This window comes from Amia ocellicauda, chromosome 22, assembly GCF_036373705.1.
Source record: "Amia ocellicauda isolate fAmiCal2 chromosome 22, fAmiCal2.hap1, whole genome shotgun sequence".
NCBI lineage: Eukaryota > Metazoa > Chordata > Actinopteri > Amiiformes > Amiidae > Amia > Amia ocellicauda.
Window position 1 is genome coordinate 5012014 of NC_089871.1, and position 13792 is coordinate 5025805.

A 13792-nucleotide genomic window follows, 5' to 3' on the forward strand; every position below is an offset into this window, starting at 1 on the left:
CATTAACTAATTACTCTTTCAAAGCCCTTGAACTTCACATCCACTTGACGGTTTCCCTTGGTGTGTAGCATTAGCACTTTCACCTGTCAATCAGAAACAGAAACAGACTAATAATTAACAGCCTTTTAGCTAAACGAACTAAATCAAGCATCTCAGAGGTAATTCACCAATGCAGCCACAGAATAAATAAAAGCTTACAGCTCCAGACACAGAATAGTGTGTGCCCTCACACCAAGGACCTGAATGTGTACACATGTATAGTGTAATGGTCCATCTATACAGGTCTTGATGTCAAATGTTATTACATGTCCAAGTAAAACAAGAAAAGAAAAAGAGCATTTATCTACCAACAAAAAACAGCAACCTAACATGTTGTTTTTACACAATACAAGGTGGAGTTTTCATTTAACACGCAAGAAAGACTTTTGTATTTCTTCCAAGTGTTACCAAGACTGATGTATTGAATGTAGACCCTACAGTTGTAAGAGTCACTCTGAGAAAGTCAGATAAAATCAGCAGACAGCAGTATTATCCTGCAGCCCAGATGTGCGTTTGGATTCAGGGTGATTGCGATGTCATTTTATGTTCCTAGGTTCAGTAACACACTGGGCCCTTCTACACTCTGTGTGCACTTCACAATAACCAGCACTTTCAGAGCAGCAGCATGAGGCGGCGTGTTTTAAGCTTCGATACTGAATCTCAGCATCTGAAACACAGAGGTGCGAGGGGGTTTGTCCGCGGATTGAACATTTCAGCTTGTGGAGCATGAACACACCGATTGATGGGGTGTATGCTATGCCGAGAACTCTCCCAGCAACCAAGCCTTCAGCCAATCATGTGGGGATGGCCAAAAGAAAATGGTTCAAGTGTAAAAGGCAAACTGATATCCACTGCCCGTTTTTTTAGGTTTCTTTTAATTTGTTCTCACAAGATTGTCACAGTCTCATTCATTCAATGTTAGGGAATAATGCTCTCGAGGCAATAGGGGTTAATTGAAACACACACACAACTGGCCATTTTAAACTCCATTTACATGAAACCCAAGATCGAGACGGGGGGAGAATAAAGTGAGCGCTGGAGAGCGAGCAGGGGGCTGGCGTGGCTGGACGGCAGCTGCGGACAGAGGGTTCTCAAACAATGCACTTTCTGCATCAGCCGGGAGAGAGGAGAGAAAGTGGTGCAGAAAGTGCATTTAGGCAATTACCAAACACAGCTCCCTGAATTGTTGGGAGTCTTGCAATGCGTTTGGAAAGGGCAGAACGCGAGCGATTTGCTGCCCTGCATTCATAGTGTAGCGTTTTTAAAAGGCTGGCTATTTAAAATCAGTCACTTCCTATGCTTTCGTTTGGTTTTAATCCACCAAGAAAGGATGGCAATGCAGAGAAACCTCTTACACACTCTTCCCCAGACTATTAGGGGGTTTATTCATTTTCCCTCTCTTTGTCTTTTCACGTGCTAGGTTACATCCTCACTGACAACACACCTCCCACACTATGAAGCAGTAGACCGGTCATAGCTGGTTTATCTCGGTAGGGTAGTGTTACCAGAGAGCAGCGTTTGAGCTTATTCAAATTGCACAAGAGTCTCTGATCTGGCGCTCAGAGCATGATGTCCTTGTATACATGATCGAGAGGGTTCTCCTCAGCATCACAAAACATTTATTTCAATTCTCACTGGTAAAATATAGCAGCACCATCAGTTTTAGGGGGTGTGGTCAACATCCCTAATGAAAATAAAAATAAAATACAATAAAACAACATGAACATTATATATAACTATATACACTTCAAAAACCAGAATGCATAATCTATCCAGGACTGGGACCCAAGTACGAATGGAGTGAAGATTAAGTTAATGATCCTGTAATTACTTATTTGTTTAATCCAGAGTTTGAGTGGTGTATCCTTTATGGTTTTAAAATATTAAAATATAACCATGTATAAAAATATATTTATATATATTGCTCTGCTCAATGTAGTAATCAGATTCAGTTGTCCTCTCCCCACTCCCTATTTTTTTTTTTTTATACAAATGTAATATCTTCTTGCGTCATATTTACAAGTGGTTGAATGACTTAGCGGTTACGGCACACATTTAATATTCAAAGAAATAAAAACCAAACCCAAAAGGATACACCGCGTAGGAGACGTTACCAGGTCCGTGTTTTCAAAAGACTACAATGAAATTCATACCCACAGCTAGATGTACACGACAGGTTTCCAACATTAAAATAATTGTCTCCCTCCGTTCCCCTGTTTATCTAGTATACATGCACCCCAAATGGATAGGCCGTATACCATCTTGGCATGTGTATACATTTTGGAATATACAAAATCATACACTGTAACAAAAGGAAGTGAAAAGGGGTTATTAAATCAGAACTGCTTTGTTGCTCTGGATATCCTGAGCAATGTCTCTCAGTGGCACCTGCGGGCCGGAGCGTGTGCGTGTCCGCTCCAGGCCCGGGCTCAGCACACACACACGGTGGCCTTGCGGTGCTGGTGGAGCAGGGCAGGGACACTCGGAGTCTGTTTCTGTCCCCTCAGGCTGCGGCGCATGGCCAGGCGCTCAGTGTTCTTGCGTTTGGGGGCGCTGGCAGAGAGGGGGCAGTGGGGGGAGCGCGAGAGGTTGCGCCGCAGCTTCTTGCCGGTGGGGCCCGAGCCAGGGTCCTCCAGGGTCCGTTTGCAGACCGGCAGGCTAGCAGTCCCCTCGTTGGCCATCAGGCTCAGGGCTCCGCCGCTCCGAGACACGGCTTCCGCCGCCGCTGCCACGCCCACGGCTTCGGACAGACAGACGCACAGTGGCTCGGACAGCGAGACCAGGCCCATCCCCGAGAAGCCGTTCCTTCGCTCAAGAGGGGGCAGCTTTTCGCAGGGGGAGGAGGGAGCCAGGGGCACCTCGATGTGGGACATCTGGGTGGAACAGAAAGGAGACATCTCAGAAGGGCACGTTTCTGTCCAGCGTTAATACTCGTAACAGGCCAGCACCGCTTCCTTCAATTTACATGAGAAAGCACATCAAATGCATCAAAAACCTGGTCTGGATTGGCAGGGGTGGGGCAAGAAGGACAGGTTTGTGAAACACTGCTCTACCCAGTCTATAAAAACACCTGATCTAACCCATCATTAATAATAAAGCAGATCCAGAATATGAGCATCACTCGGAGTGTTTAATAATTTGGAACAGTTTTATTCCAAACAGGGTGGATTTTAGCAGTGGGTAGTTTCTTAGGGGCCTCGATTATATGCCCCGTATCGAGCACCCCCACTGTGGAGACGCTGCTGATAAACCCTCGGTCACACTGGCCCCGGGCCGCGGCGGTGCTGAAGAGCCGGGCTCCAGCTCGGCTCCGACACTCCCGCTCCCCCACATCCCCGCCGCTGCTCTTCAAGGGCCCCTTGTACTAATCTTTGTTTTTCCATTTCACTTTATCTAAACTGCTGCTGTTCAGGGAGAAAGCGTGGGGGCAGAATTAGAGCGCAGATCAAAGCGGAGACTGCTGCTCCACTTTACAGAAAATGGGCTGATTAAAACAAACGCATCCGTCCACCCACTCTCACCCCCCCACAACACCCAGATAATAGCTGCCCTTTAAACAGACGAGGATGCGCGGAGCCGTTCCCTTCGTTAGCCCTCCTCCTGTCCAATCGCATAAGGCACCGCTATTGTGAACGCAGAGATAAGAAGCTTTTCATGGCCAGTTTTTGTTGCAGGAAAAATAAGAAAGGGGGCCAACTAAAATGGTTTAAGTGCTCTGTGGCACAAACTCCCACTCCTTTGTTTCGCTGCTCGGCCTAAATGCACACATCACTAGGGGACACAAGCCTCCGAGGAGGAGAGAGGATGACAACAAACGGGCTGCAATTCAAAACAGTGCTTCTTGAACATTATCTGAAGCAGCTCCAACAAGTCTGGCCCAATATCTCTTGTAAGTGGATTAGTGCTATAACAGATTACTTTACAATCTAATCTTTACCTCGAGATTTAATTTTCTTGTCTTTCCCTTCTCTATTTATTTGGGGGTGCCAGCGAGAGGTTTATCCATAAGTCGTAGGCCAAAAAAAGATTAGCACAGCCCTGCAGCCCGGCTGGACTCGAGCCAGAGGATTCTCTCCAACCGTGGAGCCAGAGCCCGTTAGCGGCCGTGTGCGATTAACACTGACCTTGATGAGGGGTGTGTTGGCGCGGGAGCCCAAGCCATGAGGGCAGTGCGACCCCTCAGCCAGGTTGAGCAGCAGCTCCTCGTGGTGCAGAGGCCCCCCCACGCTGCCCGGCTCCTGCAGCGAGATGACGATGGCGCTGGTGTTGTCGGCACGGAGCATGCGCTGCCTCCACCGCAGGAGGGCGTGGCTCACCAGCTGGTGGGCACTGGACGCCCCACAATGCACCTGGAGGGGTGACAAGAGAGCCGATTCAGCATGCAGCACGGGAGCCCTGCCAACGACCTCCATACCCACGCGGCCCCTGCTCCCCCACTTTGAGGGCGGGGTGCGTACGGGGCGCCGTCACTCACCGGGCCTTCTTCATTGTCCTGGCACATGGACACAGCATCCTGGGGTGGCACCATGTTCCACAGCCCGTCGCTGCCCAGGATGATGAAGCGGTGCCTCCGGGGGTCAAGGGTCAGCACACTGGTGTCTGGTTCAGGCGACACCACAAACTCTCCACTGTAGAAATCATAGCTCCACAGGTCGCCTGCACACAGTCAGACAGTCAGACACAGCCACGGCACGGTTCGTTCCCAAGGAGAACAACCCATGGAAAGAGGGTCATAAAAGCAGACTCTCGTAAACCAAATACCACTTGGTATTTGTTCATTCCGTTTTTATTTTAACAGCTCAAATGCTTCTCACAACCGGGTAGAGTAACAGAGCTGTAAAAATACAGTGAAAAATCGCACTTCAGTTCGCACTTTGCCTGCACGATTCTCAGGTTCACATCAACTCCCAGGACAGGTACTAAACTCTGCATCAGACTCAAATACTAACATAAACCCCCTTTTGCTTTTGCTTGTAACACGAGTGCGGGAATGAATTCCAAATATCAAATTAGGTTTAACTCAGAAATCATAACTCATTTTAAAACCACTGCGAGTCTTGGTTGCTTTAGAAAAATCACATAACATTAGGCAGCCAAGGCAGGATGCTACTATGCATCTAAAGCGATGAGGGCACCGAACACAAAACAAAGCCCTCAGCCCTGGACTAATATCCAAACTGTGTGGATAACCTATATCACAGCCTTATTCTCAGGAAAGAGCAATGAATTGGTCTATTTGATGTGTCGCAAGGCTACACTTATTGAGTTTTCATTTGCAAATAGCTACTGCTGCCTTGCCTTGATTTTACCTTGTAATACCAGCTTTGGCCACAAGGTGGAGGCAAACCGAAGAGAAGGCAAGAGTGGGAGAGGGGTGCAGTAATGACCACTGACCACACGATGGAGCTCAATCCACACGTTTACAAGAACAGAAACAGTTTGGGAACAAATAAAGTGCATTGCTTTCTTCATACACGATAATCCCAGCGCACGTACACATTGCAACTGGTCCTTTCAGGGTAAATCGTATAGGTTTTGCTTCTCTCACCCAGAGCGCGTGCCACAGCGAGAAAGGGGATCTGGTCGATGACCGTGCTCCTCCGCACCGGCCCGTTGTGGGTCAGACGGGGCCGCTTCCACACCACGCGGTTCACCCCTGACTTCTTGATCACGCTGAAAGACAAGACGGCTGGGCAGTGAGGTGACAGGGCAGCCACACAGCACCCAACACCAGGCCAGAGCACGAGGCGTTTCCCGACTGGCAAAGCACAGGCCAGATCTGGACCCTGCCGTGGTTCTCTGCAGACCCTGTATGTATCCACCAGTGTTAGGATTTTTATCATAATAAAGGGCCAAAGCCACAGGGCCTGTGCCAAGCTCAGGCCTGGGGGAGTCCTGCAAAACTACCATCAAGTGGAGGGTAATCTTTCCAGCTGGCATGCGGCCTCCCCCTCCCCCACACCCTCCGGCGGTGCACTGCCCTTCCCCCTCTCCCCATGTGGCTGGAGCTCCTCTGCCCTCACCTGCCACCAAGGCCCTCTATGCGCTTCTTCTCCCTGGGCAGCTCAGGCTTGTGATCCTGCGTGACCTCGACCGCACGAACGTATTGGTCAAAGGGCTCCTGCACCCCCAGCACCACCCCAGAATCACCGACATGCGCCACGAACATCCGGTCCCCCCGGATCACCACCACACTCGCCGTGGTGCCCGATGTGCTGGGAAGGCCGGTCAGGGTCTTGGGCCACTCCGCTGCAGAGAGAGAGTAATTTAGACTCGAGTGGGTACACGGGAGAGAGAGAGAGCAAGCAAAAGAACAGGGTGGGGGAGATGGAGAGAGCAAGCGAGAGGGAGGAAGAATAGGAAAAAGGAAAAAGGTAGAGTGAGCATCAGGGAAAAAAAATGAGTGAGAGAGGGAGAGTCCGAATGAGGACAGACAATACTACCATTTCCTTTCAGCGACTAAGATCTGAGATTCACAGAAACATGAATATTTTTACCTCTGCTTTGTTAAAAAAAAAAAAGGCTGCTTATTTCATCATGGCAGTGTGTCAGTTTAACTCTGGTAGTTTGCCAGTTAGCACCGAGGACGGTACGAATTTGGTGACTTTCCCTAAGAGGTGCACCAGCCCAGCTGCTCGCCTGCAGCTTCCTGAAACAGAGTCCAGCAGGGAATTCCAGCGGAATGCAAACATGGCACAGTGGCATTCCGAGCGGGATTCCCTGCGTCTCAGGTGACATCACTGCCTGAGAGGCAGCCCCTGGCAGCTGGCCAGTAAACCAGTGTGAGTGTTTGTTCCTGTGGGGGATATAATCCGTTTCTGTTTCACCTAACCCCCTACTTCCTGAACTGCCACACGGTCTCTACTGCACAATTACCAACACTTGTTAGTCATCAATATCAAGTCAAATGAACCAAATGGAAAACCACATCTAATATGGTACATGAAATCTTGATCGTTTTCCTCCTTGCTCCCTTTCCCGTAGCCCTTGTCTGTGATCCTACATCTTGACAGCACTTAGCTTTCACCGTCCAGGATGTAGGAAGTCACTTACTGTACTTGCGTAAATTGTAATTTGTAAAATGTATTTTAAATTGCTGTTTTAGACAAACTGAATTTGTAATGATTGATGCCTTGTACTTCTCTATTTTTGCACTTTGTTTGCACTTATGTTGTAAGTTGCCCTGGATAAGGGCATCTGCCAAGAAATAAAAATAATAATAATAATAATGAAATAAATCAGCTGCCATTAAAAAGGTTATTCACCTCACCTCCAAATCGACAAAGCCTGGGCTCAAGAGCCTCCAGTTTCAAATGTTTACTTTAGAAGTGTCCCCTGAGTCTGGCATCAGAGAAGTGTAATGTTTGGTTTTGATATAATGAGATCTGTCAGTGCCTAAAATTCCTCAAAACACTTCAGAGCAACAGTTACACATTTAGTCCATTTCCATTAGACGCACGAGGCAAAGGGATATTAGAGATCTTGGCAGAGAAACAAAGAACACCTAGAAAAACAAGGAAAGCAAATTCAACTCTGGAGATAGTGAATAAAAAAAGGAAACCAAGAATATATAAAAAACGCGCTAACATATTAAGAATGCATTTGAAATTTCTACAGCCTTCCACGGCTATTTGGAAAAACCTCGTGGCTAACATTTCGAAATGTTAGCCACAAGTCTTCTTTCCCAAGCTCCGAGAAATCAGTGAGGCAACACTGCTGAACACACACACACACACACACACACACACGGCAAGTCCGGGCATGACGAGAGAGTGCTCTCGCACAGGAACACAGCGTTTGACATGTTCTGTAGCTCTGGGGTTTCCCACACTTCTCAAGCTGAAGTCACACCTACTTCACATCAAATGATGTGTGGTTCGGCTCACCTACCCCTTCCACTTGGCCCCACGCATTATAAGCTGTAAAACACAGTTTCCTTTCAGTGGGAAATGGAAGCTTTCACTCATGTGCAGAGTTGTATATTTCTGGTATAAAATATGTAGGTTTCACCCAAAAGGAGAACAACTGACACTGCTAAATTGTAAGTCAGTAGCAGGTAAACTACTGATGTAATACAACAGTTTATAGTACGGTTGTAGTTAACATCTGCTTTCAGCACTGCAAGGCACTACTACCGTTCACAATAAAGTTAATGAATATTATGTAGATGTCAGGCTAATAAATTGAACTTAAGTGATCAAATTAGTATTACATTTTGGTCCAGACTAGGGTAAGCGTCCCCAGTAAGCTTAGGCTTTCGTTAAGATTGGTGTTGCGTTTCCACCAACGGAACTGAATCCGGTGTAGATCTGTATGGGTCTAACTTGACATTTTGGTGTTCATTCACATGGTTATTGGGGATTAAAATGGGGCAGATAACCTACAGAAGTAATACAATGACTTAGACTTTTCATTATATCCTATGTATGCTGCAATGGATTAATAAATATATAAATCTGAATACAAATGCTGAATATTACGGAGGTCTCGGATTTGATAATTTGTTAACCTAACAACAAATGTGGATGTGTAAGAAATTCACAATTAAAAATCTGAAAATGAATGTGATGATGAATGAGAGTGATTCTGTTCGTTACAAAGTAAAGAAATCACTCATGTCCCACATAGGACGCAATGGAATAAACCCTAAGATGCCTTGGAAAAATATGGCTTCTAAATAATAATCATAACCATAATAATGAGAACTTAAAGTATCTTTAGATACTTTGCCTGCATGTGACAGTACTTCTTGCACAATATATTATTGGATATGTATTACTTTATATGGTACTATCCAGGTTACAATAATTGATAGTTTTTAGGTTAGTGTAAGTAGTAGCAATTTGGTTAGGATCAGAATACACAAGTGCTAGTAAGTGACATTAAGTAGGTTAATAGTAGTGGTAGTATAGAAGTAGGTGTGTTAGGATCCATGATAGTATGTCAGTCAAATGATATGCATGTCAGAAGCAGCGATAATACAACAGTACACAATTAAACTGTACTATAGTATATTACACTATGCATTACACAACTGCACTCCAGTATTACATTAGACAGTATTATATAACACTGCAATAGTACAAAACCAAACTGATGAGTATACCTTGTACAGCTGAACTTATAATAGATGATACATAGAACTACCCTCCAAGAGTAATAATGGCATTTTTACATCATAACCCCTTTAATATCCAAATACGAGTCCAATAAGTACGAAATAAACTGTGATACAAGAGAGACCAGATGCAAAAGTATCATATACAACCAAAATAAATTCAGGACCGGGCAGGGGCAATACGGGGTCACAAAAAGTGTTGTAGGCAACGTCACAGGAGACAAAACATGTCCCTAGGCGACAGACAGACAGTGTCACAGACACAGACCCTACATCTTGACAGAACTTAGCTTTCACCATCCAGGATGTAGGACCTCACTTACTGTACTTGTGTAAATTGTAAATTTGGAATTTGTAAAATGCATTTTGTATTACTATGTTTTAGTTAACTTGCATTTGTAATGATCGATGTCTTGTACTTAATTGTATTTTTGCACTTTGTTTTGCACTTCTGTTGTAAGTCGCCCTGGATAAGGGCATCTGCCAAGAAATAAAAATAATAATATTTGGCTCATATAGTAAACCCACTTATTTTACTCCTACACCAATTGTGTGCGTGTCTCCGGTTTGGTCAGTGTGTGTGCTGGCTTCTGCTTTGGGAATAGACCCCATCAGATCTTCACCTCACTAGAACACAGTTAGAGGAGAGAGAGCAGGGCTTGGTCCGCATTACTGTTGGAAATGAAGATGGAGTGGAAGAATCATTACTTTATAGGGAAGATGTACTTTCTATGGAGACGTTTTGTTTCAGTTTGAAGTCAGTACAATCTGCTGATTAAGATACACAAAACGAGGACAGAAACAGAGTAACCATCATAATTGCGGTAAAAAGCCGGACTATGCCAACTCTGCAATAATACAGAGTAATACCCCCTTTCAGCTGCCGTACTAAACATGGCCGCCTGTAACTGAATGGCATCTTCCAGGTACAGCTGCCCCAGGAAGTGAATGCGAGAAACCAAAGGTCGAACAGCATTCTGGGACTTACTGTTCAAAGACGAAGCTATGAATAGTTTTCAGCCTCCAAACATTAAAATGTAATAAACTGTGGACCGAAATATTTGTGAAAAATCTAACAGATTACAGTCTTCAATCTTTGCATGCATTTATACCACACAAAGTGAATGTTTCTGGCATGGCACCGTATTGCAGGGCGATGTAGTCCTTTCTCCAGCAGGATTGTTGAGATATTTTCAAACACAATGTCTAACTGCTCCAGTCAATCGATGCTGTGTGGCACTTTCCGACCACACATGAATAAGTGCTCTAATTGTATCGTCTTCCCAAGGTAAACACACACATTGCTTCTTGGTGAAAGTTTCCTTCCCGTCGACCACCATTTTGTAGTTACAAATTCAGAAGGAAGTGACGTTGCGTCTGGCTACGTAATAGTACTTCCGCCTAGACCAGTTTGGGATGTAGCGAGTGCGATATACAAAATGGGCATTTTGCACTGGGCACGTTTAGATGCACCTCCGCCTGTACTTCACAATTTCAGGAGGTAAGGTTTTGTATTTCGCACTCGCCGAGTCCCAACGTGATCTAGGCGGAAGTACCGTCACGTCCCCTTACGTAGTCAGACGCGACGTCACTTCATTTTGAAATTGTATGCGGTGCATAAAAACATAATGTTAGCTACACAGTTGTAGAAATTGTTAAATTATTTATCAAGGAAATAATACGTAAATAGATAAAATAAAATTATATAATCATGATTTAAATATACGATTAGAAAGTTAAACCAAAACATGTTTTGGAAACGTATTTAATTAATTACTGAAGTAGTATCCTATAAAACTAGGAGGTGATATTAACGAACAGTGTATTTCAAAAATTATTATTACTACTATTTTAATTAAATACAAATACAAGAAAATACTGCGTAGGTACTTTTTCAGACAAAGGCAAAGGCGCTGAAGTGAGTCCCATTGAGCGCTTTTAGTTTCACCTCCACCCTCCTCACTCAAGTGCACACTGTGACGTCAGCACAACGTCACGCACAGTTACACTTGTCGAAGGTGCAGGGAGCACGTGTGCGATTTGGGACGCAGCCCTGGACTCAAACGGACAGGCCGAGGTGCGCACAGACATTGAAACCGTGGCATAATTTTGAGCAGGGTCAACTATCCTTAAGTGAGCAGAGAGGAAGTGCAACCGAAAAGGGAAAGTGCAATTTAAGCGCGTTTTAACTCCGAATTAAAAATTGGAGCGTTTCTGACGATACGTCCCCACGTTTACGCAACACTAGTTATACCTGATGTCAACAGAAACGCTGCTCACATGCATGCACGCCAGTCATGTGGATGATCACAGCCTCGGGGGAGTAATAATAGAGGCAACTAGTTGTAAACAACGTAATAGTTTTAATTAAGCAAACCCATTTAAAAGGAGTAGGGTGGGCAGAATTACATTTCAAATACAAATGCTTTATCATTAATTATCCCCACTCAGCTAACCTTAATGAATGGCTAACGACCATATGGACAAACGGCGAGACGAGATTCTGCACATTTCACACTTCGAATGGCATGCTGGGATTTTATCTGTATCGATTATGCAATCGCTGCTAAACAGCAGAAGCAGACTGGTGAGATGAGTATTGTCAGATAAGACTCATATTCACATATTTCCACATCAATAAATAGCAATACAGCGCAAACCCGCATGCTGGAGCTGCGCATGTTCCGTACACACACCTTGTATTGATAGTGCACCCAGCCGGTGGGGTAAAACAACACGCTGCCCACGGTGAAAGAGCACACACAAGATTCGGGATTGGATCATTTTTTCGATTTAAACCCTTGCTTCATTCAATCCTGTCCATCATATCAATTACAGTCTGCTCGATTTTGAATCCCTTCCCGGGCAGACCAGCGCGCTGCGTGCGCCACTTGCGTAACAGCAGCGGGGTGACGTCACCTTCTAGAATGTACTCCGCGGCGGTACGGAGAGCGGGGGGGGACATCTCAGGAGTACGCGCAACAGCTGATTGGACCAGCGACTTGGCGACACACTCTTACAACCACCTCCATTGGTGCAAAGGCTTGCAAATCAATTTGAAACCGACGAGCAGAGTGCTTTACCGGGTTTTTATATAGTTCAGCAATGCATAGATATACGATCATGTTTTTGTCAAATAACAAGTCTTATGTTATTTTACAGCCATGCATTTGTCTTCATTGGGTCATAAAAAGAGAAACTGAGAGAAATATCACAATTCCGTATTTTGGCTAAATACAATGTTTAATTGATTAATTAGCTTGTTAAAATGCAAATGCACTACTAATAGCTATTGAAAGCGAGAATGCCCTTCATGCAAATCATGGAGCGCCACACCATTCATAGCTGCAGGTCAACGGGTGGAAATGTCCTAAAAACAAATCTGGAGACCCGCAGCGGAGCTCCTGTGGTCAGGCTGCACGCAGGGTGGGGGCGATTGCTGTACATTTTTCCGCCACAATATCACTTGTTTGGCGCCCAAGTTTAAACGCGTCTGTGGTGCAAGACGCTATAAACATCAACAGTTAGGAGAAGCCACAGCAGGAGGTTGCCTACCCTCACAGTGCGAGCCACTGTGGTTAGCGATACTGAAATAATCTGAATTACATTTCTGCCGAGGTTAATCCTCTCAGTGCATTGGACCAATTATTTAAAATCCTAATTGAAGTACACGTTAGTCCAGTTCTGTGCATTGTGTTAACACTGCTGGTGTACTCATCTCAGTACTGAAAATCTAGCAGGCCATCAATCGGACTCGTGTGTAAACCCAGCTGCTTTGCAATCGTCGTTTTCGTTTTGATTCATTTGTTTTTTTCCATAAAGGGGATCTGGAGGTCGCACATAACACGAAGACCCCCTTCTCAGGGTAGTTTCAGTGGGATACTCACGCAGTTTCTTCCACATGGCGTGGTGGCAAGCCACGAACCCTTTCCGTATCGCCGCGCACACTTCCTCGTCATCCTTGGACCAGAAGCCTCGCTGCTTCTTTATAAAATCCCACAGATGATCCCGGGCGAACTGTGCGGCTTCCCGACCCCCGTGCCCATCAAACACCGCGAAGAAAGCCACAGACCTCCGGGGACGAGACTCGGCTGTGTGCGTGTCCCCGTCCTGCCCGAAACTTTGGGGCTCCTCGGTGGCAGCGCTGTGTGTCCATGTCACACCGGCACTCCCAGTCGTGGAGAAAGGGCCGCTGATGCCATTGGTGGCCGCCTGCTCCTGGAGACCTCTCCCCGCGGTGCCATCCTCCTGCTCGCCCGTGTCCTCTTTTGTCTCCCCGTGTCCGACCGAATCCAGCTCGTCCTCCCCCGGCTCGGGCTCCAGCACCACCTCGGTTACATCCTCCATGTATTTCCTGCCTCCTTGGTCGGAGAAGACGCTCACTCGCAGCGAGAATAGCTGTTCCATTACCGCAGCAGCTCCGTCTGTTTATCCCGGCGGCTCTGTGGTCTCTCGGACTGGGATCCCAGTTTATTTTGCCAAGTTTCCAGCGGCTCAATGACCAGCCTCCCCCTCTTAGTCTTTTGTTTATTTTCGACGCTTTGTAGGCATGCTCAGGAACGCAGTGACGTCACGGCGTCCAAGCGCCGCGGAGAGGCCGACAACGCGCCACCTGTCGGTCACTGGTTGAAACGA

General features: G+C 46.0%; 1 protein-coding gene across 1 annotated transcript; it reads right to left on the minus strand.

The window, feature by feature from the left end:
• Positions 1-1641: 1641 nt before the first annotated feature.
• LOC136718014 (protein phosphatase 1D) lies at positions 1642-13726 on the minus strand. Its single transcript, XM_066695616.1, has 6 exons — positions 13045-13726; positions 6063-6288; positions 5588-5712; positions 4514-4695; positions 4164-4388; positions 1642-2912 (listed from the first exon to the last, which is right to left on the minus strand). The coding sequence occupies exons 1-6, from the start codon at positions 13562-13564 to the stop codon at positions 2469-2471; spliced, it is 1722 nt and encodes a 573-aa protein (XP_066551713.1). The 5' UTR covers positions 13565-13726; the 3' UTR covers positions 1642-2468.
• Positions 13727-13792: the final 66 nt, after the last annotated feature.